Source organism: Pseudoliparis swirei, chromosome 5 (assembly GCF_029220125.1).
Source record: "Pseudoliparis swirei isolate HS2019 ecotype Mariana Trench chromosome 5, NWPU_hadal_v1, whole genome shotgun sequence".
Classification (NCBI taxonomy): Eukaryota; Metazoa; Chordata; class Actinopteri; order Perciformes; family Liparidae; genus Pseudoliparis; species Pseudoliparis swirei.
Window position 1 is genome coordinate 22,009,519 of NC_079392.1, and position 27,169 is coordinate 22,036,687.

The following is a 27,169-nucleotide window of genomic DNA, read 5'->3' on the forward strand; positions in this document are numbered from 1 at the left end:
TCTCCAGTGTTCTAATGGTACATTGTAAACACAATGTGCTCATTGCCTTAGAAGACGAATGGAGGGTTAGACAACACTGGGGACATCATGTTAGCACAGCTGAAAACAGTTATGCTGGTGAGAGAAGCTATACAACGGGCCTTCCTTTGAGCTCGAAGTTTGAAGAACAAAATTAATATTTCAAAAAAGATTCCTTATTTCTAACCTTGTCAGTGTTTTGACTATTTTCTATTCATTTTACCATTCATTTGATAAATAAAAGTGAGTTTTCATGGAAAACAGGAAATTGTCTGGCTGAACCCAAACTTTTGAGCGGTAGTGTACACCTCGATGATAGTGTCAATCAAAACTGAACTTGTTTATATCCATTATATTTGATTTTACAGGTGCACCTCATAAAGTCAATGAGTGCATTTTTGTGCATGAAAAATCTTACTCCGCAATGTAGTTTATAATTATAGGAGTGAAGGAAAAAAAGAGCAATTTCCCTCTGAAATGTAAAGTACAATTGCAAATCTATAGTACAAGTACTTTAGTGATGTGTCCTTGAGGAACAGGCGGTGACTCGGTCGTTGTTGCAAGTTTAATTCCAGGACGACATTACATTTCATGAGCAATCAATTAAAATACAACCAGTATGAAAACATCCTTGAGGCATTCATTCAGTGTGGACCAAGCTGCTACAGATCTACTACATACGGTTCCTCGAGTCATTCTCTTTGCTTTTAGGTCGTGGGGCCGAATCCAGCGCCCACCGTTTAAAGGTGTTCCTCATTTGAGGAAATTCGTATTGAACATTGTGTGACGTGGATGATATCAAGCAATGACGCTGCTACTACTGTACGGTGTACAGTGATCTGAAGGCCCATCCTGGGTTTACATGCGTACCCAGATTGTCTGCTGAGATCATTAGACCACTAACCACTTCTCTCTACTCGTGAGCGGATGAGATGGATGCAGACCTCGGATGTGGTCCGGTTCGCCCTTTGAATGCTTGTATTGCCCCCGAAGCTTTTTGGCAGCACTGGTGAGAAGTGCCTGGAGGCGGAGGTGTGGTCAGGGGATTTGACAAGATGAACTCGTGGAGGGGGGGGGGGGGGGGGGGGCTCTAAGTGATGTTCTCCAGGATGTAAAAGATGAGCTCCATCACGATGGGCTCGTCGCCCCTCTTGCGCCCCCTGCTGTGTATGACGGGGATCAGCACGCTGTCCAGGGCGTTCATGTACTGAGCTGGGAGGGGAAGCCCATTGCTCCCAGCCACAAATCCCACCTGACATTACAAAAACACACAAAAACAAAACACAGTCATTAGTTTTATATAGTCTCGCCCAGGAGCTGGAGATATTAACTGTACAACTGTCATTGTGTTACACCACTCAAAGTTAGACCTGTATGAACGTTGGCTATTCTTTGTACGATTTGTAATGAAAGAGCATCTGAAACCAGTACCCCTTACTCTGTAGCATAGGAAATAAAGTGCCAATTAAAGAATTTATAATTGATCACTGTGAAAAAAGAAAGCGTTCATAGCAAAATTATTTAATCTCAAAGTCATGTTTTTATTGGCTTACTTGTATGGCTCTACAGGCTGATAATATTTACAAAAATATAGATTAAAGAAACCTATATATATATAAATGTATATATATAATATAAGAGTATTATATTATATACTGTATATATAAGATGTATTTTATAAATATATACTATATAAATATATATATATATATATATGCATATATATATATATATACATATATACAGGACTGTCTCAGAAAATTAGAATATTGTGATAAAGTTCTTTATTTTCTGTAATGCAATTAAAAAAACAAAAATGTCATGCATTCTGGATTCATTACAAATCAACTGAAATATTGCAAGCCTTTTATTCTTTTAATATTGCTGATTATGGCTTACAGTTTAAGAAAACTCTAAAATCCTATCTCATAAAATTTTAATATTTCCTCAGACCAAGTAAAAAAAAAGATTTATAACAGCTGAGTGTTTGTCAAGGCTCAGGAAACCCTTGCAGGTGTTTCGAGTTAATTAGACAATTCAAGTGATTTGTTTAATACCCTACTAGTATACTTTTTCATGATATTCTAATATTTAGAAATAGGATATTTGAGTTTTCTTAAGCTGTAAGCCATAATCAGCAATAATAAAAGAATAAAAGGCTTGCAATATTTCAGTTCAATTCAATTCAGTTTATTTGTATAGCCCAATTTCACAAATTACAAATTTGTCTCGGAGTGCTTTACAATCTGTACACATAGACATCCCTGCCCCAAAACCTCACATCGGACCAGGAAAAACTCCCAAATAACCCTTCAGGGGGAAAAAAAGGGAAGAAACCTGGAGGAGAGCAACAGAGGAGGATCCCTCTCCTAGGATGGACAGATGCAATAGATGTAATGTGTACAGAAGGACAGATTTAGAGTTAAAATACATTCAATGAATATGACAGAGTGTATGAATAGTTCATAGTAGGCATATTCCACGATGGAGACCTCCACGATCCATCAGGCAGATGGCGGTGGGGAGGAGGAGGGCGGAGTCTCAACAGGACAGTGGCGTAGTCATGAGCAGGAATTCCACGACCCAGACGATCCATCAGGCAGATAGATCTATGCCGTCTCATAGGGTCCGATGACCCCATGAGACGTAAAGTCAAAAGGACTTCCGGGAGAAAGCAGAGTTAGTAACGTGTGATTGAGAGATGAAAATTCATCCTTAAGGAGAGAAAAAGAGGAGATAGGTACTCAGTGCATCCTAAAACGTCCCCGGCAGCTATAAGCCTATAGCAGCATATCAAGGGGCTGGACCAGGGCAAACCTGATTCAGCCCTAACTATAAGCTCTGTCAAAGAGGAAGGTCTTAAGTCTACTCTTAACGAGGTGACTGTGTCTGCCTCCCGGACTGAAATTGGAAGCTGGTTCCATAAAAGAGGAGCTTGATAACTAAAGGCTCTGGCTCCCATTCTACTTTTTAAGACTCTAGGAACTACAAGTAGTCCCGCATTTAGTGAGCGTAGCTCTCTAGTGGGGCAATATGGTACGACAAGCTCCTTAAGATATGATGGAGCATCACCAATCAAGGCTTTGTAGGTTAAGAGAAGAATTTTAAAAGTGATTCTTGATTTTACTGGGAGCCAGTGCAGAGCAGCTAGTGCAGGAGTGATGTGATCTCTTTTCTTAGTTTTAGTGAGAACACGAGCTGCAGCATTCTGGATCAACTGGAGGGACCTAAGAGATTTATTAGAGCAGCCTGCTAATAAGGAGTTGCAGTAATCCAGTCTCAAGTAACGAACGCGTGAACCAATTTTTCTGCATCTTTTGAGACAAGATGTGCCTGATTTTGAAATATTACGTAGATGAAAGAATGCAGTCCTTGAGATTTGCTTTACGTGGGAGTTAAAGGACAAGTCCCGATCAAAGATAACGCCAAGATTCTTTACAGTGGTGTTGGATGCCAGGGCAATGCCGTCTACAGAATCCACATCACCAGATAATTGATCTCTGAGGTGCTCAGGGCCGATTAAAATTACTTCGGTTTTGTCTGAGTTTAACATCAAGAAGTTGCAGGTCATCCATGTTTTTATGTCTTTAAGACATGCTTGAATTTTACAGAGTTGGTTGCTCTCCTCTGGTTTTATCGATAAATATAGTTGAGTGTCATCTGCATAACAATGAAAGTTTATGGAGTGTTTCCTGATAATATTGCCCAAAGGAAGCATGTATAAGGTAAATAAAATTGGTCCAAGCACAGAACCTTGTGGAACTCCGTGATTAACGTTGGTGGTTATCGGCGTCATCGTTTACAAATACAAACTGAGATCGATCTGATAAATAGGATTTAAACCAAATTAGTGCCGTGCCTGAAATGCCAATCGACTGCTCCAGTCTCTGTAACAGGATGTCATGGTCAATGGTGTCGAATGCAGCACTAAGGTCTAACAAGACCAGGACAGAGAGGAGTCCTTTATCTGCTGCCATTAAGAGGTCATTTGTAATTTTCACCAGTGCCGTCTCGGTGCTGTGGTGTTTTCTAAATCCTGATTGAAATTTCTCAAATAAACTATTATGATGTAGAAAGTCGCACAACTGATTTGCGACCACTTTCTCAAGGATCTTGGAGAGGAAGGCGAGGTTAGAGATCGGTCTGTAGTTAGCCAATACCTCTGGATCCAGAGTGGGCTTCTTCAGGAGAGGTTTAATAACAGCCACCTTGAAGGAGTGTGGTACGTGGCCTGTTAGCAGAGACACATTGATAATATCTAATAGAGAGCCGCCAATTAAAGGCAAAACGTCTTTAAGCAGCCTCGTCGGGATGGGGTCCAAGAGACAGGTAGACGTGTTCGAAGTAGAAACCGTTGAAAATAATTGGTCACGGTTGATAGGAGAAAATCCCTCCAAATATACACCAGGGCATACAGCGGTTTCCAAGGCCATTCCACTTGAGAACAGATTGGCACTGGTTATGGGCAAGAGAATATTAATCTTGTCCCTAATAGTTAAAATCTTTTCATTAAAGAAGTTCATAAAGTCATTACCACTAAGGTTTATAGGAATGCTCGGCTCCACAGAGCTGTGACTCTCTGTCAGCCTGGCTACAGTGCTGAAGAGAAACCTGGGGTTGTTTTTATTTTTTTCTATTATTGATGAGTAATAGGCTGCTCTGGCATTACGGAGGGCCTTCTTATATGTTTTAAGACTATCTCGCCAAACTAAGCGGGATTCTTCGAGATTAGTTGAACGCCATATGCGTTCAAGCTTTCGTGACGTTTGCTTCAGTTTGCGGGTCTGAGGGTTATACCAGGAGCAAACCTCCTCTTCCTCACTGTCTTCTTCTTCAGAGGGCTATCGAGTCCAGTGTCATTCTCAGAGAGCCTATGGCACTGTCAACAAGATGATCAATCTGGGACGGACTAAAGTTAGACCAGGAGTCCTCTGTTATATTGAGACGTGGTATCGAATCAAATACAGAAGGAATCGCTTCTTTAAATTTAGCTACAGCACTATCAGTTAGACATCTAGTGTAGAAACTTTTGACTAACGGAGTACACTCCGGTAGTATAAATTCAAAAGTTATGAGGTTGTGGTCTGACAGAAGAGGATTCTGTGGGAAGACGTTCAAATGCTCAATGTCAACGCCATAAGTAAGAACAAGATCAAGCGTGTGGCCAAAGCTGTGAGTGTTTCAAGTTTCAAGTTTCAAGTTTTTATTGTCACATCCCCTTTTATACAAGTATAATCGGTTCGTGAAATTCTTATGTGCAAAACACCCGACAGCAGTAGCAGACTAAAAAAAGAATAAGAATGAGAATAAACTATACAATATCCACACAAAAAAAAGAAGAAAGTATTAACAATATATATATAAAACAATGTAATAGAATATACATCATGGCAATATATATATATAAAACAATGTAATAAAATATACACTTTTTTTGAGACTATATATATATATATATGTATATACATACAATATATATATACAATATATATATATATATAAACAATGTAATAAAATATACACCATGGCCATAGATATTCACAGAATATGTTCTGGTGTGTAGTGTTAATGAGGGTCTCAGTCCTTGTTCAGCAGCCTGATGGCCTGACTGAAGAAGCTGTCCCTCAGTCTGTTTGTGCGGCACTTGATACTGCGGTATCGCCTGCCTGACGGTAGAAGGGTGAACAGTTTGTGGCCGGGGTGGTTACTGTACTCTCTGACAGAAGCCAATCGAGTCCAACAAGGAGATGAATGCAGCACTAAGGCAATCATTATCAACATCCACATGGATATTAAAATCTCCAACAATAATAACTTTATCGGTTTTAAGAACCAAACTTGATATAAATTCTGAGAATTCAGATATAAACTCTGAATATGGACCTGGTGGCCGGTACAGAATCACAAATCGAATTGGCTGTAGTGTTTTCCAGGTTGGATGTGAAAGACTAAGAACAAGGCTTTCAAATGAGGTGTAGTGTAATTTTGGTTGAGGATTAATTAATAGGCTCGATTCAAAGATGGCTGCTACTCCACCTCCTCGACCGGTGCCTCGAGGAATGTGAGTATTAATATGACTTGGAGGAGTCGATTCATTCAGGCAGACATATTCTTCATGGCTCAGCCAGGTTTCAGTTAGGCAACATAAATCAATGTGATTATCTGATATTAAATCATTCAGTAACACAGCTTTAGATGACAGAGATCGAATATTTAGGAGACCACATTTAATAGACCTATTTTGTTGCACTGCTGAAATAATTGTGTTAACTTGTATAAGGTTATTGTGTACGACTCCTCTTCTGCTTACTTTTGATTTATTTAATTGAAGTGGCCGTGGGACAGACACAGTCTCTACTCTAAAGTCAAGTTGATTTGTAATGAATCCAGAATGCATGACATTTTTGTTTTTTGAATTGCATTACAGAAAATAAAGAACTTCATCACAATATTCTAATTTTCTGAGACAGTCCTGTATAATAGGTTTGTATTATTTATGGATTAATTGTATTTATGTTTAGCGATCCATTGGTTTGCCCTAATAAGTTTTACATTCAAGTCAATTAATTATTTAACCATTTAATATATGTTTAAATATGTAATATAAAGGTAATTCACCTGGAGAGCGTTTTCTATGACAGAGCACATATCAAAAAAGTCAAATTTCTGTCTCAAACTAAATTCTGACCAATATTGCATTTTGGCTTCGAGGGGCGGTATATGCATGATGCCACCTTATTATAGGAGGTTATTATAGCAACGGTATGTAAATGTGACTCTGACCTCCTGAGAGTCGAAGGCCACGCGCAGCCCCAGCTTGGCCATGCCGTCCTCCTTCAGCAGCTTGAGGTGAGGACACAGGGCCAGGCAGAAGGCCCGGGCGATGCGCTCCGTCAACCGGTCGTGTTCGGCACAGTCAGTCGCTCCTCCTTTGGGGGGGTTCCCCCTCTGCAGGAAAAACACCTGCACAACACAGAGACAGGGACTGATGATTGTTTTCATTGTCCACTCATCTGTTGATTATTTCATCGATTAATCAATGAGTTGTTTCGTCTACAAACACGTCTGAATGTCAAATCTGTGTTCCCCAAATCCTAAGATCCTTGGTCTTCTCGTTTAGGCCACAACTCAAAGTAAATATATCAGAAAATATCCACCCTTTTAGGAGCTGGAATCAGAGAAATGTGACTTTTATTTCTTAGAAAAATGAGTGAAATGGATGAATCTATTATTGAAATCGTCTGTGATTAAATGAATCGTTCACAACTAATTGATGAATCTTTTCTGCTCCATGTTGATGTTTTTGAGCAGCTCATCATATCTACTTCTGTCCAGCGGATGATCTTCCCATTTTCTTTGTATTCGGACTTCTGAAACATCTTGGTGCTGCAGGTGGACTCCATGGACTTCCCGTCGATGGGGCTCAGAACCCTGGAGGACAGAGACGGCGTCATCGTCTTCATGTCTGCTTGCTCTCGTTATATTGTGTTCTCTTTGAGCACAAACTGCCACGCGAACATCAAACACTCACCCCTTGTTCACCGAGCATGACTCCTCCACCCACTGTACACACACCAGCTCCTGGCTGTCTGATTGGTCGAGCCGTCCGCAGGTGACGGAGTAGTCTTTCATGTCCCGTAGCGACCGGCGGAGCTCGGCCATGGTTTCCACGGTGATCTGCACCATCAGTCCATCTGGGGAGAGGGGGGGACAGCGATACAGGAGGAACACACGGACGGACACACGCACACACGCACGTGCATCAACGTGTATACACACGCTCGGACAAACAGTCTGTTCAAATGTACACAGACACACACATATACACACACATTCTGAATGAACCATGTCTTAAAGCACGGGGGTGTTTAACATGCACGATGCTTTTGTTTTGAAGTAGTTAAAATACGTAAGCAATGAGCTTCCTGCCGGCCAGGAAGAGGTCAAGGTCAACCCGACTCCCCTCTGAGCGGACAGCCTACCTTCTACGATGCTGGACTTGGCATGGTACCCTGCAGAGGCTTTCAGTGCACTGCTGAATATAAAAAAGCATGATCCGGTCACTGCAGGAAAATAATAAAAAATAAAATGTAAAAGAGAGAGAGAAGAAAAAAGAAAACATCTTTAGAGATAAAGTCCGTGGCTCCAATCCTGATACTTTAGTCTTGATACTTTAGCAGTGGTTCTCAACCTTGTTTCAGTGAAAGTACCCCTAGACATTGTTGGTTAAATACACAGCTGTGCCATCAGTGTCTGATTTAATATAAAATATATACAATTATGTTCATGAACTTACATTTATACTCTATTTTTAAATGATTTTTTTAATGGATGCTAATTTTAAATATATTTTTTACAAATCTCATGTACCCCCTGGAGTGCCTTCATGTACCCCAGGAGTACACATAACCACTGTACTATAGTAACAAGAAGAAAAATAACTATCATGTTCCGCCATCTACTGTTACATGAGAGAACGTGCACTTGAGCCCTTTTTATTTCTCTTTAATTTCCCTTTGTACCCAATTAAAAAATGTATACTGTTCGAAAATAGTCCGTCTATAGTCTATGTCTGCTACAAAAACATCCATGTCAAATTAAAATTAAGTAAAATGTTTGAATTCAAGATTTTAATTTAGTAGGGGCTGCACAATCTCATGAATAGAACAATTAACAGGTTTGTAAAAAGTCTGGCTGCACATTTATCATTTGTAATAACAGATATGATGCAGAAAATCATTTATTTTTATTTTTTTATGTGTACAATTTCTCGATATAACCACATGGTTGGTGGAGTTCTAGTTTCCAGTGAAAACCTGCTCTGAATGCACCTCTCCTGCAGACCTCAGTCACTTGATCCTTTCCTTCCAGTGCACCAACATTCCCCTCAACAACAGATGAAGCATCTTTCCAGTCAATCCACACGTCTGATTACACTGAATGCTTCCCACTACATGATTATGTCCCATTAAGTCCAGACTCTGATATCTTGATGTGCCTCCCAGTACCCAGTACCGGCCCACCTTTGCGAGGCTGGTTGTGGATGCTGATGGCCTGGGTCTGGTACTGGCCGTCGTCTCCTTGCACGCAGATCAGGTGGGAGTCTGCCGTCTCATTGAAGCACGCCCCAATGGCCAGCACATGCTCATTGGACTTATTCAAAGCCTTCATTAGCTAACGGGGGGGGAAAGGACGGCGATTGATCAAATAAAAATACAAACACTCCACACACGTTGTTATTACTCACTCTGTGAGGCATTTAGAGACGTCGTCCTACCTCGTTATAACTAGTGGTCGGTATCTTTATGCAGGTCCTCTGAGCCTCCAGATCCACAGTGAGCCCCGGCACCATCGGGAGGCTGTAACGGTAATTCCTAAAGTCCTGGAACGTGAACAAGGGGAAAGTTGGGTCAAGGACTCAACACCAAACCTAACTCCCGATGCTGGGTATTTGAGGGTTTTTTGTAACAACACCAAACGGGAAGTAGTGACAGAATGTCCCACTCACCATTAACAGCCTCATTATGGTGTGGCCGATTTCCCCGAACAAGGGCTTCCTAAAGCGCACGCTGTACAGAGGACACGGGTAAACTGGAACAAGAAAGCAAGCGGGCAACTCAAAGAGAAATCCTCGAGCGTTACAGACGCGACATGTCATATTCGGGTGGTGGTGGGGGGGGGGGGGGGGGCTCACATCTGTATTCGGCCCCCAATCGCAGCATGAGTCGCAGAGGAAAGGCTTTGGCCCAGGCCAGCTCCGCTCGGTGGACCAGCAGGCCGAAGAGGTAGGGCTGGTTTGGCAGAGGTAGACCTTGGAGGGACTGGAGGGTGGAGCGAATGTACAGGAAGCCCGCGTGCTCCTCACTGCCCAGGAAGCTGGTGCCGAACAAGGACAGCGACAGGTGCTTCACCACCTTTCCTGCAGAAATACAGAAGGAAAAGGGACCCACGTAGACATAGAGGAACATACCCTTTCACCAAATCGTGTATTCAACATCACCACATAACGCGTTGGGAATGGCTGTATCTAGGCTCATGTGTGTGTGTGTGTGTGTGTCTGACCTGTGAGCGTGTCCCTGTACAGCTGGATAATGTGGCTGAAGATGTCTTTGGGGAAGCTCTTCTCTTCAGGCAAACACTGCAGCAGCAGCACCACCTCCACCTGGCCCACGGCGTGCATTCCCTTCGTGGTCACGCACCAGCACTTCCTGTTGACGTCTGTCACACAATCGAGGCACAACCGCACAGGTTCGACTAACACAGCTGTTGTCTTCTTTTTTTTTTTTACTGCACCATCTTTTACTGTGTATTTTACTTTGTTATTTTAACCGTTGGAATGGTTGTCAATGTGTTTTAATTGACTACTGTACTGCACGTTGGGACCCTTTGTCTGTGATAAGTGCAATTTAAATAAACCTTACTTACTTACTTACTTTAATAAAAACAGATTAGCACTTCAGTGGCAATGGAATGGCGCTTACTCGTGGTGTTTTTGTAGTTTGGCTTTCTTAACCCTCCTGTTACCTTTAGGGTCAATTTGACCCCATTCAATGTTTAATGTCGGTGTTCTTTGGGGTCAATTTGACCCCAGGCTGTTTTTCACTGTGTCAAACATTTAAGAAATATCAATTTTTTTATATATTTAAAGAGCTATTTAGGTAGTTGTTAAAGAATATATATTCTAGCTTAGCACAGCCTAGTATTGTTTGCCTAAATATTATGTGTAAGATGGAAAAACACTGAATAAGAGTTGAATACTTCGGCAGGGCAATCTGGCGTCTGAGCTGATCTAAAGAAAGATAACAGTGAGACCCCCTCCTCCGCATCCACACATTCCGGAGGGGATCACATACAAAGAGCTCTCTATACTCTCAGAGATAACGAAGGGTCCAGATGTGGCCATTATTCTCCTTTTAGACACTCGAGGCCAGCCACTGACCTCGGACCTGACACACACACACACATGTCCTTCCTATGACCCAACACACACACACCATGGGAACAGGCCTTTCTCCCCCCCCCTTATGTTTGGACAGCCTTCGGAGAAGACCCAGACCCCATTCCCCAAACAAGGCGCCTTCCTGTCTTCCCCCACCTTTTCACAACATGTGCACTCATTGGCAGACGAGAAGAACCAATGAAGGGACGGCAGAGGCGGGAGCTGGCAACAAGAACCAATGAGAAGACACCGCCCCCTTTGCTCCTGTCCAATCAGAACTGTTCCTTTCGGCTATTTAAAATGGCCGCTCACACTGAGACGGGGTTTTTTTTTTCCGGTGCCGAGGCCATCGGTCAGAGCTCTGGAGAAGGGTCCACAAATGATTGTCCACCTGTATCCTGATTTCTGAATAAAACGCTAATAGATGTAACGTAGAAGTCTACCGCTCTTTCTTCCAGTGAGTCCTGTCCAGGTGGTGTGATGCTGTCCAAAAACCAACAAATGGTAGCAAGAGAATGGTTGTGAAATCCGGTCCAGAGACCTGAGAAGGACGAGCACGAGAGACCCCCAGACGGACCACTTGCTTTCAAGGCCCACTCCAAGAAACTGATCGAACGCCGGTGTCAACAAAAGGTAAAGACTGAACCCGTTTATTTCAAATCAGTCAGATTGAATACTCTAAAATTGATCAGGAGTATTGGAAGTGAGTATTGAAACTGCAGAAATTTTTGACTTGATTTAAATAAATAGAATAAAGCGTAAAAAGGGAAATCACGATACAGTTTGACATTAAAGCCTCTAAAAGAAGTGAGGCCGGCGAATAACGCTGGAGAGTCGAACCCTGAAAGTAACCGGGTCGCGTAGTTTAAAGTCCTCTAATAGAAGAGAGGCCGGCGGGTAACGTTGGAGAGTCGGCCCCGAAAGTAACCGGGGTCGCGTAGTTTAAAGCCCTCTAACAGAAGAGAGGCCGGCGGGTAACGTTGGAGAGTCGGACCCTGAAAGTAACCGGGGTCGCGTAGTTTAAAGTCCTCTAATAGAAGAGAGGCCGGCGGGTAACGCTGGAGAGTCGAACCCTGAAAGAAACCGGGGCCGCGTAGTTTAAAGCCCTCTAAAAGAAGTGAGGCCGGCGAATAACGCTGGAGAGTCGAACCCTGAAAGAAACCGGGGCCGCGTAGAAATTAAACACATGTGTAATGCATAAACTGTGAATGAATGTTGAATACCGGTGGTGAATACATGTTGTCAAAGTGGAATCAACAAAGCAGAGTCGAAACCTCACGGTGTCAACGCAAGCTCTAGTCTGTTGAATTTCACGAGTGACAAATAAGGATTTATTGTTTTGAAAGGCACGCTGCCGAGTAAAGAACACCCATATGGCGATTGTGTACTATGTGTAAGAGCAGTTACGAGTTTGAGATTGAGGAGGTTACTGCGAAACAACGAGGAAACTCAGCTTAAACACTGCAATAAGGCAAGAGCAGAAACGTAAACACAGAAGGAGAGAACAGCTGTAAGAGGCTGCAGCGGATCACCGCGCGGAGCACACGCGCCGTCACAGACGGAGCCGCCCCGCCCCTACCCACTTAGCTGCGCGCGCAGCTCCTGTAGGCTCTCTGAGCGAGAGAAGTTGAGAGAGGACAGTGACAAAGAATCCCTTTTGAAGATAAGATATAGTGTTGGGTTTACTATTGATTTTAAGAAACAATAGTGGTTATTATTACAGTAATGCCGTCCGGCGTACGAGTAATTGATTTCCATCACTGTTTTAGTACTGAGTTTTTATTTGTTTATCTGTTTTGATTGACAGTTTTAGAGAATAGTGTTGGGTTTACTGTTTTTTCTTGGGAAAAGACAGTGGTTATTATTACAGTAATGCCGTCAGGCGTACGAGTAATTGATTTCTCATCACCGCTTAAAAACTGAGGTTTATTTTTATTTTAGTCGGTTTCAAAGGATAGTTTTGGGTTTACTGTTTTTTGGAAAAATAGTGGTTATTATTACAGTCGTCCGTTGGATGTACGAGTAATCGATTTCTCATGAGCTGTTAAGAAACTGACACCTGTTTATGCGATGTGCAAATGTTTTGTTTTTTCCCCATAAACTGATAGAGTGTGTGACCATCAGCTTTCTGTCTGAAACATAGTTTTTAATAAATACGTATTTTTTTTATATAATATTAACAGAAAACGGACATTTGCAGTTCAGATAAAATATAAAAGAACACAACAACACATAATGACGAGCCCACCCAAAGGAGAGATGACAGTGCGAGATTGGTTGAAAGAACGAGTGAAGGACAGAGCAGGCCTGAAGTGGGCAGAAGTAAGCAACGATTCAAAAGAGTAGAAGGAAGTTGGATACAAAGGGATGGTTAAGACCAAACAATTCTCTCCCCAACGAGGAAGAAAGAGAAAGCATGAGGAAAAGCATAGACAAGGATGTAGAAGATGCAAAAGACAGATATGACCAGATAAAAAAGGGTTTGAGTACAATTTCAACCCGTAAAAAGGCTAGAGTAGGAATAACAGAGGCGAAGAAGAGAAGCAGGTCAAACAATGGGCCCTTGAGGAACTGGAACGAAAAACAAAATCGATAAGAGACGGCAGGGTAGAGAAAGCTCAGCAGCAGGACAGCAGTTTATACCCAAACCTAAAGAACACTAATCTAAAAATAGACAGCAGAGCAGGCCCGACAGCGCCTCCATCATATCATTCAAGCAACCCATTCATACAGATGCCGGTAATAGAAGTGGAAGATGGAGGAATAAAGGCCTCCATCTCAGGCATCGTTACACTTAATGCAGTGCAGGGACAGGTGAATGCAGACTTTAAATCCAGAACCACAGATGACGAAGAGAGACTAAGCAACTTGTCAGGGACAACAGAAGGACGGAAGAATTCCTTTTGAAGATAACTATTAATTAGTAGAGTGTGCGACCATCTTTTACTTTTTGAAATGATGCTTTAAAGAAATGCATTGTTTTGCCAAAGTTTTAATTTTTCTTTAAATTAACTGATAAATTGCCTGGCTAGCTCAGTCAGTAGAGAATGAGACTTCTAATTCAAAGGTTGGAGGGTATTCAGTTTTAAATTGATCCCTTTATTATTTTATATAGTCATCTATTTTATATTCCTCAGTCTCTCTTAAAGATTTGACCCCTTTCAAGCTTAACTGAAGTTTTTCCCAGCCACAAGGCACCTCTCTTAGCAGTTCACATTAAAATAATAAGAAAACTGAGAAAAAAGGTTGATGGTTCTAAGATAATGATGATGCCACCATTTGATGGTGAGGGATGAGCAGCTTATTTAGATAGAATCAGAGAGTTGTAGAATGACAAACTAGGGAAAGATTTCCTTGAATATAGCATGACTGAACAGTTTTGAGGTTATCAATAGAATCATCAGTGACTGTGACCATACAGACCGAACTGAAAGGGATAGTAGGACTAAAGTACATGAACTTCTATGACTTAGAAGCTCAGGTCAGACGACAAACAGATAAAAATAAACAGCAGAGAAAAGATGACCTGACCAAAGCAGAAGTAAATGGCACAAGCCACGGTGCAGCAGACTGCAGCACAACCACATGGACCTTAAGTCCTGTATAGTCTGTATCCAGCTCCTCCTCCAAATCCATAAGCACTGATCTATCAACAGCCACAGCAAGCCACGCTTGCACCGCTTCAAGCTTAGTTCCTCAAACCTTATGTCCCGCAACAGGTGGGTCAGCAGCCCATAGATGGGGCCCCATAACAGAGAGATAATATGCATAAAAGAAGCCCGCTCAGGAGTAAGAGGAGTAACTACTGGGGCAACGGAGGCTTTAGACGAGCATTAATAATTTTAATTATAGTCAGGCTGGACATTGGGCTAATTTTTGTCCTTATCCACCACAGGGTTAAGCAGTCTCAGTCAGAACCACTTCAGTACTCTCATAATGTCTAACCCCGCCATAACAAGCACCCAACACATAGCCACAGCCACAAGGCAATAGTGATCCACGGCACCAGGCCCGGACCAGAGACACAGAATTAGGCGTGCCCAGATCCAACAGCTGACAGCGAACTGTACTCACTGAACAGAAATGTGCCACACCCACTAGTCACCCAATGATTCAACTGGAGACTAAAGAGACACTGAACAGGAAGCAAAGTGTCCGGTGGGACAGAGTAGATGATGATGACATCACACCTGCATGACAACAGCCTGCAGTGGAGACTTTGGTTCAAAGTCCTGCATCCCTACTCGCCACCAGGGGACCAAAGACATTGTGCCCTTAACTCCTCCTTGATACAAGATGAGATCTGAATATCTGAGGGACTGCCTGCAACACGAGATTGAGGTTCGTGAAGACCCAGCTGAGGAGGCTTGGAGATCTATGCACTGAACAAGGAGTAGCAGCGGCCGGTGAATGAACACCAGAGTTGCAGATTGAATGCAATCGTTGACACCGCAGCTCCACGTCACAGTGTTTGTCCAGAGTGGAGGCACAGAGAAGAACAATGGTGAAAGCAGAGGCTGATGCTACGGACTGAGTGCACAAAAACAAATTAAACGCTGGCATTACTCCACATTTGAGAAACATTAAAGAACTGCACACATCGGAGGTCCAGTTATTATTAAGAGACACATGTTTAGACACATGCTTAGCCACACACATAGTAGAGAGAACACTGATCATGGGGACACTGACAACATGCTTAACTTATTTTTCAGACATTTTTAGGACTGAAGGGTGAACTGATGTGTGACTGATTCTGATAGCTCCCATAGAGGTAGAGTTAAAACTGCGTGCGATTCTAATTTAATCATCACCAGCATCCCTTAAGGATGGAACAGACTAGATATATTTTTTAAATCATAGAATGGTTGTTATAGGCAGGTGTACTGGAGAGGACGAGGGCGCCCTGGAATACATTAATTACTTAATTTCCTAAACCTGGAAAATGGGCCTTGATATGGGGCCAATAAATAAATGTGTAACCCGTTCTTTAATAATTAGGCCGACTTATTATGACATTCCTTACCCAAGCACAATGATGACGCTGTGAGTTCAGACAAGACATGGTTCTCCTGCATTGATTGACAGACGCAAGCATTTTTATTTTATTTCTCTCTTTTCTTCTAGAAGTTGACTGTTTATTAAGATTATTATTATTGAAAAGGACGGATTTAGGAATTCCATCCTATTTCAAAAGAGGATAGAAGCACACAACAATCTATGTTGAGGACAGACTATTAAGAGGAGGGCCAGACAAGTACAGACTAATAGATCAGATAGCAGCAGGTTTAGAATCAGTGACCCCAGAGAATCATAAAAAATAATTTTTTGAAATCATAAATATGCTTGATAAATGAAAAGATGTAATCTTATTTGTGTTCCTTCCATAGTTGTGGTGATAGTAGATGGGGTTCAACGTCGACAGATTCGAAGAAGAGCCGCCACTCCTGTACACATAACTTGCGAGTGTTTGATCACATCCCATATAGTGCACACAGGCACACACTCAAGGTATAGAGTTACAAGACGAATCAGGTCCGACAACGGAACACATTTTAACAAACTGCTGGGGAAAGTTGATATGCACTGGGCATAACCTACAAGTTTGGGTCTATATATCACCCTCAGTCTCAAGGATTGGTCGAGAGAGCCAATCAAATAATTAAGAGGATAATGTGCGAGCGCCCACTGGTACTGATGACCATGAGAGCAGTACCAGGGGGGAAGACGTCACCAAGTGAGTTGTTAACAGGAAGAAGTATGCCAGAGCCACCCAGAGATGGGGTCATATGCCACCTCTGGATGTCTGTAAAATTGAAATGTCAGAATATATAAAAGCTCTAATTTCTCTCTCACCAAAGCTCTCTCAAACCAGGTTGTTCGAGCCCAGACGATCGATCAGGAGGCAGCAGAGCCAACCAAAGTAAAAGTAGGTGACTGGGTCAGGGTCAGGGTTCACAAGAGGAAGTGGACTGAGCCTAGGTGGACTGGTCTGTACGGTGGAGGAGGTTACTTCACACATGGTCCAGGTCAAGGGTAAGGCAGAGGCACCTTGACACCACCTGACACATTGTGCCCCAGATACCTGTCCAACAAGGACATTGACAGAAACACAATCAGATCGAAAAATGTTGAGGACCAGAGGTCGCGCCAGAGGGTATCGGGGAGCCTGATAGCCCAGCTAGAAGGCCCCCCCCCCCCAAACCACCATAGGAACAACCGGAAGGCAGACAAACTGTTCTAATGGTCATGGGACTGACCCTTGCCATTATCGTAGGATTATTCATTTGAGGGTTAGAGAAGAACCTGCCAAAAAGACATTATAATAGAAAAGATTAGGGAGAATATTGTTATTAATGTATGTTGCCTGAGAGTGACTGTATGTTAATATTATAGATTGAAGCCAGTTGAATTACATGAAGGAAAAGAAAAGTAGGAAAGACAGGAAAAGAAAAGTAGGAAAGACAGGCAATGAAAGGTTGCAAAGACAGGCAAAGAAAGGTTGGAAAGAAAGGAGACAGAAAGGAGACAAGAAGGAGACAGAGAGAGAGACAAATGAGAGAAGAATTAGACAGAAAAGAGAGAGAAATCGCAAGAAAAGAAGACTCTTATTGTGAAAATACTTGGTTAAGCGACTTGACCGGAAGTGACGTTTTGACCATGGGTTAGTGACATTTGACCCCTCCATTGTTCTAGCGGAACTTTGAACTAATCACTAGGTGTTAAAGGCTGGACTCACCTTTGAGTGAGGATTGGCTGATTTTGAGTCTAAGACTCTGGGGATTAGAGATGGCAGTCTCATCAACAGATATCTCGATGCTGGAAGGCTGAGGAAGCAGAGGAGCCAATGAAGAAGCATCCCTGAATGAGAAACTTCTAACAGAAAGAAGAGGTTTCAAACAGGATGTCCCCAACCACCACCAGAGGTTTGCAGGTGCTGAATGCTGAGACAACAAACGTGACAATGACCAGTGATGGCTGTGTTGAGTTCTCTCCACCTTCATGTTTATGAATCAAATGGAATTTGCTTCAGAAATAAGGAGGGAGGAGTAGAACTGAGATGCTGATATGCTGTTAAAAGGAGATCGCTAATGTACTGCAGCTGAAATTAGACTACATTGAAAAGGCTTAAACAAGACACTTGGCATTTCAAAAGAAACACACTCACCTCGCACACACACTTATACTCAATCACTCAGCCAATTGAAGCAGCTACCAAGAGTCGCCCTGGAACCATGAAGAAGCAACAGTCATGAAGAGACACCATAACTTACAGACCACAGTCGCCAGAGGCAATACAGTAGCTGACCTCTGAGAGGGAGAGCAGCAGCTGGGTTAAACAGATGACAGCACTGCCATACCGGGACTCCCGGAACTTGCATTGGAGGACATCAAGCTCATGCAGACAGAAGATCCAAAGACAGTGGTGAATTGTCTAAAGAAGAAACTGATACTGAGATATGGTGATAAAAGGAGAATCAGATCTGACAATGGCACACATTTTGCAAACCAACACCTACAAGAAGTTGAGAAATATTTCTAGAGAGCACATTCACACGGAGCAGTCTATTGCCCAATCACAGGTGATAGTCGCGAGCTAATCAACAATTGAAGCAATTGAGACAATGATGGCTAAATTATCACCAAGGAGGGAGAACATTTTCTCCCATGAGTTATTGATATGAAGACCCATGCGGGGCCAACAGAGAGTTAGGAGACAGTCCTAGACTTGACAAATTTCAGAGAATATTCTGAAATATATATAACTGACCAGATCTAAGTTTTTCTCCAAGCAGGTTGCTGAAGCCCACTAGGAGCCAGCTGATGAGTCATCAGTGGAACCAGGTGACTGGGTAAGACTCGAGGTTCACATGGGAAGTGGACTGAGCCCAGGTGAACAGGGTGTTTTGAAGTCATAGGACTTCACAGCGCCCTCCAGGTGAGAGGCTTCACCAAGAGGTGCACCGTATAACACATTGTACATTTGCAGATAAGCCGGTCAAGAATCACAACCAGCCGCTGGATAGTTGCCTCATCAGGGTAATTCTGACTAACAGATCTGTTTTAGGTTCAAGCACGAGAGAGGAGGGTGCTGGACGAATACCTGCCTGCTATCAGATCCTAGTAGGATTTGAATATTTCTATGCCCTAGTCAAGGGCCACAGATAGGATCAATTGCATTTATCATAACCAGTAAAGATAAATAAAGTTAGATTGGATTGGATAAGTAATTAAGACTCTGTTGGACGACGGATGGCCATTTAATAGATGATTCTCCCACACGGGTGAGAAGCTGTTCCTCCGACTCAGTTAAAGATTGCGAATTCAAGCCTAGAAAGTATTAGATACTTATTAAATATAGAAATTAAAATACAATTTTCATAGTCAAGTGTCACATTCTGTATAGAGCCGGCCTAGTGGCCGCTGTGTTGTGTTGTGTTTTCTCATTCTCTTCAACAGCTACACCTGACGCTCCAGCATCGACCTCCATCGTGTGCTGACTGCCTGCTGTGAGGACCTGCCATGAGGAGCTGCCCACAGGAGCATCGAACACCATCATCACCCGGCTCAGAGACTGAGGAGCCAATGAAGAGCACGCTCTACCACCCACGGTGCTGCCCATGAGAGTCCTGTCGAATCCAGGGCCCATGCGACACCAGTGGAAGAAGAACAACAAGCAAGACCACTGGATAAAGACCCCATCGACAGCCAGAGGACCAGAGGACCAGAGGACCAGAGGACCAGAGGACCAGAGGACCAGAGGACCAGAGGGACCAGAAGGACCCAGACCAGGTAGAAGCAGATGAGTTGCAGCGGGGACCGGATCGTCAACTGGTTATCAGGATGCCAACCTGCTACTCACCAGCCGCTAGGATGCAAGACCCCCCCCCTGCCTGACCACTCTCAATTTCACCTCTTTCCTTTGACACCTGCACACTACAGATTTAACGCACACAGACCTACTGACTTCCCTAGGATGGAAGATCGAAGAGGGTGGATCGGAGTACCACATGACAGAAACCACGCCCCTATTCCCATCCCTAACAGAGAGAGACACTCTCCCCGAGAAATAGGTATTTTACAGGTCTTATGGGACCTTAATCTAGGCAACGAAAGATTATATTTCAGGAGACTCATTCACGTCAAGTGGCAGAGCTAAGACAGGACGAGGAGACCAGAACACATAGCCACTTAGGGAGGCCAGGCCATGACAAGATCTGGCATCAAGAGGGAAATAAATATTCCCAGAGGAAGGGTTCACATCCAGCGGATGTGAAAAGAGGGATTGTTAAAGAATATATATTCTAGCTTAGCACAGCCTAGTATTGTTTGCCTAAATATTATGTGTAAGATGGAAAAACACTGAATAAGAGTTGAATACTTCGGCAGGGCAATCTGGCGTCTGAGCTGATCTAAAGAAAGATAACAGTGAGACCCCCTCCTCCGCATCCACACATTCCGGAGGGGATCACATACAAAGAGCTCTCTATACTCTCAGAGATAACGAAGGGTCCAGATGTGGCCATTATTCTCCTTTTAGACACTCGAGGCCAGCCACTGACCTCGGACCTGACACACACACACATGTCCTTCCTATGACCCAACACACACACACCATGGGAACAGGCCTTTCTCCCCCCCCCTTATGTTTGGACAGCCTTCGGAGAAGACCCAGACCCCATTCCCCAAACAAGGCGCCTTCCTGTCTTCCCCCACCTTTTCACAACATGTGCACTCATTGGCAGACGAGAAGAACCAATGAAGGGACGGCAGAGGCGGGAGCTGGCAACAAGAACCAATGAGAAGACACCGCCCCCTTTGCTCCTGTCCAATCAGAACTGTTCCTTTCGGCTATTTAAAATGGCCGCTCACACTGAGACGGGGTTTTTTTTTTCCGGTGCCGAGGCCATCGGTCAGAGCTCTGGAGAAGGGTCCACAAATGATTGTCCACCTGTATCCTGATTTCTGAATAAAACGCTAATAGATGTAACGTAGAAGTCTACCGCTCTTTCTTCCAGTGAGTCCTGTCCAGGTGGTGTGATGCTGTCCAAAAACCAACATAGTCAACAAACAAACATAAAGTACCTGACACTTAAACTTGGGAAACAATATTAATTCTAATAATTTTCTGGAGGTTTTAATTGCTGGGGTCAAATTGACCCCGAGGGTAAAATATGTTAGTAAATGTGAAGGTAACAGGAGGGTTAAAGAAATGTTACTTTCTTGTTCTGAGTTTGTACTCATGGTTAAATGCACTTATTGTAATGCGCTTTGGATTAAAGCGTCTGCTAAATGACATAATTATGTACAATATGTTGCAAGTTTGTCGTTTTCTGAGCCAGTGAGCAGGGGGAGAAAGAAAAGAAACGTACAGTTGACCATCTTGACCATAGCCAGCAGGTTGGCATTGAGGACGAACACCAGGGGCTTGGGCCGCCCACTCTCCAGCTCCTGGAAGAGCAGCACCTCGGAGGGCTGCTCCTCCACCGTGTAATCTGCAGAACAAAGACACAAAGACACGTGTCTGCTGCCACTCTCGCTTTCAGCTGCCACGGAGGAAACCCATTTTCATCCATTGTAAGCGAATAAAAGAGCTAACTTCATGACTTCATGACTCTGGCGTTCGTGTTTGAAAGTGAACTCACAGCCGTGTAAGGGTTAATGACCTCTGTCAGCCTGGCTCTAATTAAGTGGAAATGACAGGTAGCTTTTATCAATAATTTTATTTGCTATTATTATTTAAATATATATAGATATATGTATATATATATAATATATATGTATATATATGCATATATATGTATATGTATATATATGCATAAATATTAGGGCTGTGAAACGATTACAATTTTCAATCGGGTTAATCACAGGTTTTTGTGGATTAATCATGATTAATCACATATTACCGATATTCTCGGTATATTTTGTGAGAACATAGAGCTTTATGACAAAAGACGGATATATACATTTATACATTCTTCTATACAATGGTGCTGCAACTCAGCAGTTATTTAGCAGTTTTCTTCCATATGGAACATTAATACATCTTCATCCTAAACAGAATGTTTAACCCTCCTGTTACCTTTCGGGTCAATTTGATCCCATTCAATGTTTAATGTCGGTGTTCTTTGGGGTCAATTTGACCCCAGGCTGTTTTTCACTGTGTCAAACATAAGAAATATCAACTTTTTTATTTATTTAAAGGGCTATTTAGGTAGTCAACAAACAAACATAAAGTACCTCACACTTAAACTTGGGAAGCAATTTTAATTCTAATAATTTTCTGGAGGTTTTAATTGCTGGGGTCAAATTGACCCCGAGGGTAAAATATGTTAGTAAATGTAAAGGTAACTGGAGGTTAAACAGAACATGTTTCTCTTGTTTGTCAACCATTAACTCCACCATGATACAATCTAAAGGCCTCTAGTCTTCCTCTAGCAGCTGCTGAGGCAAACTGACTGTGTGGGTTTTCTTCATGAACTGGGCCGTGATGAAAGGGACGGCGGGGACACCGCTGCAAAGCTGAAACCTCACCGGCCCGGACAGGTGGACAGATTGACAAGTGACTTTTTTGCTCGGTCGATGCGCGCGCACGGAGCTCTGTGGCGCGAGACGGAGATCGATAAGTGTTAACGCAACGCGAAGAGACAGAAATGACATGCTGCTGTGGAGATACGATCAACAACAGACGTTTAGTTTAATAAAAGAACAAAGACGTGCTCTAGAGAACATGTCAGGGGGCGGGCCAATCTTTTTAATGTCATGCGATCTACCGACACTACGCCGCGATCGACTGGCAGGTCGCGATCGACGTGTTGAGACCCCTGATCTACAGGAAGTAAAAGTCGAAACAAGGTTTCCGGAGGTGAACCTGCGGAAGGATCATTACCGATGAACAGACCGTCTGCATGAGAGCGGACAGAGTTCAGATTGAAGTGGTGGATTGGAAGCTCATTTTGCAAGTGACTTTTTTTCGTCCCGACGACCAACAACAGACGGATTGGAAGCTCATTCTGCGCATGCGTTAAATGCGTTAAAAAACAACAACTAGTTAAACCTGTAATTGAATTAACTGAGTTAACGCGTTATTTTTCACAGCACTAATAAATATATATGCAAATATATATATATATATATATATATATATATATATATATATATATATATATATATTATACCCCCTGTCTATCCCTTTGGTTATAGCGTATCATTAGGGGGGGGGGGGTAGTCATGACTTTAAGAATAAGAATATACACTTTTATTAATCCCTAAGGGGAAATTAGTTCTCTGCATTTAACCCATCCTTAGTTATTAAGGAGCAGTGGGCTGCGGTGAAGCGCCCGGGAAGCAACTGGGGGTTCAGTGCCTTGCTCAAGGACACTTCGACTTGCAACTAATGGGGAGAGCGGGGATCGAACCCACAACCCTGCGGTTGCAGGACGGCCCTCTTACCCCACAAAATGTGCATTACGGGCACCCAGCATCATTCTGGAGATGCTGCTGTTTTTTCATTTTGATTTTCCGTTTGCTCCTCCTGTCCCGACACATTGTCAACTCCTCGCCTCTGTGCCTCTTCGCCTCTTCATCTTTTTGCACTGGGCCAGAGTTGACAATGTAAAAAAAATAAATAATAATAACCCATGTGCGCCATCACACACATAAAAATCCACCTAGTCGTTGAGGCCCACCGTCAAAGGGGATGTAACCCGTCTTACCTCCTTTGACCCCTGTGGAGGTGAGGATGGGGGGCAGGCCATCCAGGGGGATGAGGTTGACGGAGCTGCTCACTAGAGCCGTGGTGCCCCAGCCGTAAGGACCACAGGCCTCCTAGAGGAGGTGGGAGGCAGAGGAATGATCTCCATGTTTTTTTAGAAACTATATCTGACTAATTATAGATCCACAGATATGTTCAGTGATCTTACGTTGATATTCGTCCCGTGCGGCCTCAAGGCTCTCCTGATCTGAGGAGAACCCACGGGGCTTCGAACCACCCCGCCCAGCGCTCGTCTCATCAGCGGCGAGAACCCTCTGACCGGTGTGGTCGGAGCGGACGCCGACTGCCCGTTGGGGAGGATGTCGTCTGCAAACCACACCCTCCTTCTCCCCCTCGGAGGTGTCCCTGAAGAGAGAGGATGCGAGAGTTACTCGGGCAAAGTTCCATCGAGAAACGGCGAACTTGAAAAAAAATAAGAAATCGGTGCTCACTTTTGACGAGGGTTGAATGACAGCAGACGCAAACTCGTCCCTCCTTGCCATCCAGGTGTGTGAGTCTGAACTTCTGATTGGAGCAAAGCGCACAAAAAACCTGCACACACAAACAGAAATACACACACGTACAGACACGCGCTTAACGCATCAACTTGCAAGAACTTCTCCGCGTTATTTGAAGTGAACGTTCTTCCTCACCTTCCCGCAAGCGCGGCAGTGATGCCTCCTCTTCGTGAACGTAAACTTGACCCCACACTTCATGCAGACCTGCGCCTCAGCATCCGGGACCCACACCGGCGCCACCTCCCCGAGGACGGCGCCCCGGTCCTTGGACAGGATGCCGACGGGGCTCAGCTGGGACTCGTTGTCGGGGTCCAGAGGGGAAGCTGCACACTCCCCCGTCGCCTCCTCCCCGCTGCTCGCCTGCCCTCCTCCATTAGATCGGACCGCCTTGAGCTGGCCCTGGAGCTCCTCGGGCCTCCTGCCATGCGTCTCCTCGGATGAGGGAGTAGAGAGGGCTCCCGTCTCCTCCGAGCTGCAGGGCTGCTCCTCCAGCTCCTTCTCCTCCACCACAGAGTCCTCCTTGGATGGGAGAGCCTGGGGCTTCTTCTTCTTCTCCTCCTCCTCCTCTGACGCCACCTCCTCTTCTTCCTCCTCCTCCTCCTCCTCCTCCTCCTCCGGCCACGCTGCCTCCGCAGGGCTCAGCACCAGGGGGCTGGAAGACTCCCCGAAACAACTCTCGCCCCATGTGGAGATGGCGGTCACAGTGCAGCTGCCTTCCTCCTCCAGCTGGGAGGGCAAAGTCTTTTTGGAAGGATGTTCGGACGGTTTCTTCTCACATGGCCCGAAGCCGCTCCTGACGGAGGCATCTAAAGAAGTCTTAAACGGGGATTCCGGTCGTATTTGGCCACAGCCCAATCCCAGTTTGGACACGTCCCCATCTTTGAGCACCAGCACACAGGGTCGGTTCAGCCACTGGCGCTTGGTGTCCTGCAGAGATGGATTGTCCGCTTCATCTGTTTAGATGGAGAGCATGATTGTCATTACTTTGACTATCGCTCCTTCTTTGACACACACACACACCATGTTTTCCTGCTCATCACTGACAACTTGATGTAACATGTTCACGTTTGCCCAGTGGCCATGTAACAGCGTGTGATAATCTATTTCACCGCCTCTCTTTCAATCACCATGAATAGCAGCATGCGCACTCAGTCGGCCTTGAGAGGTGAGCTGGAGCTGATCCCAGAACAGGCCTCCTGGTTTGGAAATAAGAGGTTTGTGGTGGACTAAATGTTGATGTAAAACCAATCAGCCGAATATGCAGTTGATGATATACAGCTGGTGGTTCCCCAGATGTAACCTGGTTCCGCAACAGCATCTCATATCTCATTTCGGGGCGGCTGTAGCTCAGTTTGACCCCCGCTCTCTTTCATATTTGCATGTTGACGTGTCCTTGAGCAAAGACACTGAACCCCCAGTTGCTCCCTGGGAGTTTCACTGCAGCCAACTGCTCCTTAAACTAACTCAAATGCAGAGAAGAATTACCCCAATAAAGGATCCATTACTATTATTATTAATGGAGTGTCCAAATGTCCCCATGAGGATAGAACAGATGTGTATTTTTTTTATGTTGGCTTGCAGGTGTTCACGATGAAATCATAACTTGTCCTATTGGCCCGTTGGTCTGGTCACGTGATGAAGATCACCACTGTAAACATTTGATTGGAATGACTCAACATGAGATTCTGCATGGAGGTAAAACATCTTCTTTGATGACAGACAATCACTGTTTCTGTACTTTTTCTCCGGTAGTTACGTCATAACCATCACTGTCCATTACCAGCACTCACGGGAGTGAACGTGTCCACAGCCGGTGCTTCATTGAGCTGCAGCTGCCGGTGATTCATGAAGAGGTACGGTATGACTCAGGACCCGTTATGAGGAATTAAAACAGAAATCAGAGGCTCTAGACTCCCCGGGTATTACTGGCGGTTTATGTTTGGCGTAAAGGTTCCCGGTGCAGCTGCATTGCAGCTCCCCTCACGAGAACCGTGAGAAGCGGCGGAGTGACACGCACGGCGGCGGGGCGACACCGATCCGACTGACGTGAGCGATCGCTTCCCGGGACGGTGACGCATACAAAACACACGCGCACATCTTTAATCCGCTCGCGGGCACCGAGGGCCGGCGGCAATGCGGCACTCCGGTGCGCACACACCCCGTTACATCAGACCACCGCGAGCGCGGGCGCACACCGCTGGGCAGATGTTTACTGATGACGGGGCGCGTGTGTATGTCAGCAGCCTGTCTTCACACGGGAACGTGCGCAACACACGCACAAAAACACACACGCGCGCGCGGCGAAATGCTGCATCAGCGTTTTTTTAACTGTGACAAACGCAGACGCGCCGCATCACCATCCTGTAACGTGCAGGCAATGCACATGCACGCGGGGGGGGGGAGTCAAGGCTCCCCGCCGCGACGCAATTCTTACCCTCAGTTATGGCTCCCAGGAGGCTTTCGTTCTCGTCATCCCGCGCAGAGAAGAACTTCAGCATGCTTTTCTTCTTCTTCTTTATTCCCGGTTAACGCGGGAGCCGAGGAACACGCGACTCACGCAGCGGTGCCTTGCTCGCAAGCGGAGGATGGGATGATTTCGCCCCTCTACACCCCTCTCGGTGATCCCCCTCCTCCCCCGTGTGTCTCTGCGGCTCTTTGAAGAAACTCAAGAGGTGTGCAGAAATGTCCACTTTGCAGTCTGCACAGACTGCAGGAGCGCGTGCCGGCCAAGACACCACACAGCTGTGATGACAGATGGACCTGTCACACTGTAGGAATATTTAAAAAAATATATATATAAATAAATATCTCTCTATATATGTATAATAAAATCCAAAACAATGTATTTATTATTTATATATATAAATAAATATATATTAATTAATTAATATTATGAGTGAAACATTTCTGCAAAATCTTCAGTTCCAATAATTCACACAA

General features: G+C 44.2%; 1 protein-coding gene across 1 annotated transcript; it reads right to left on the minus strand.

Moving 5' to 3' along the window:
• Positions 1 to 570: 570 nt before the first annotated feature.
• Positions 571 to 26,807, minus strand: zfyve9b (zinc finger, FYVE domain containing 9b). Its single transcript, XM_056413941.1, has 17 exons — positions 26,664 to 26,807; positions 24,875 to 25,182; positions 24,365 to 24,748; positions 24,164 to 24,263; positions 23,881 to 24,077; positions 23,674 to 23,785; positions 21,331 to 21,453; positions 10,081 to 10,236; positions 9,713 to 9,937; positions 9,527 to 9,609; positions 9,296 to 9,400; positions 9,042 to 9,192; positions 8,001 to 8,081; positions 7,550 to 7,712; positions 7,344 to 7,449; positions 6,802 to 6,981; positions 571 to 1,270 (listed from the first exon to the last, which is right to left on the minus strand). Exons 1-17 carry the CDS (start codon positions 26,725 to 26,727, stop codon positions 1,109 to 1,111), a joined length of 2,700 nt encoding a protein of 899 aa, XP_056269916.1. The 5' UTR covers positions 26,728 to 26,807; the 3' UTR covers positions 571 to 1,108.
• Positions 26,808 to 27,169: the final 362 nt, after the last annotated feature.

Excerpts from the sequence above, each read along its gene's own strand:
- zfyve9b (XM_056413941.1), bottom strand. The coding sequence starts at position 26,727 with ATGCTGAAGTTCTTCTCTGCGCGGGATGACGAGAACGAAAGCCTCCTG. Across the intron at positions 23,786-23,880 it reads CGCACGGGACGAATATCAAC|GAGGCCTGTGGTCCTTACGG; the intron begins GTAAGATCACTG and ends CACCTCCTCTAG. Across the intron at positions 9,610-9,712 it reads ATTGGGGGCCGAATACAGAT|TTTACCCGTGTCCTCTGTAC; the intron begins GTGAGCCCCCCC and ends TTCTTGTTCCAG.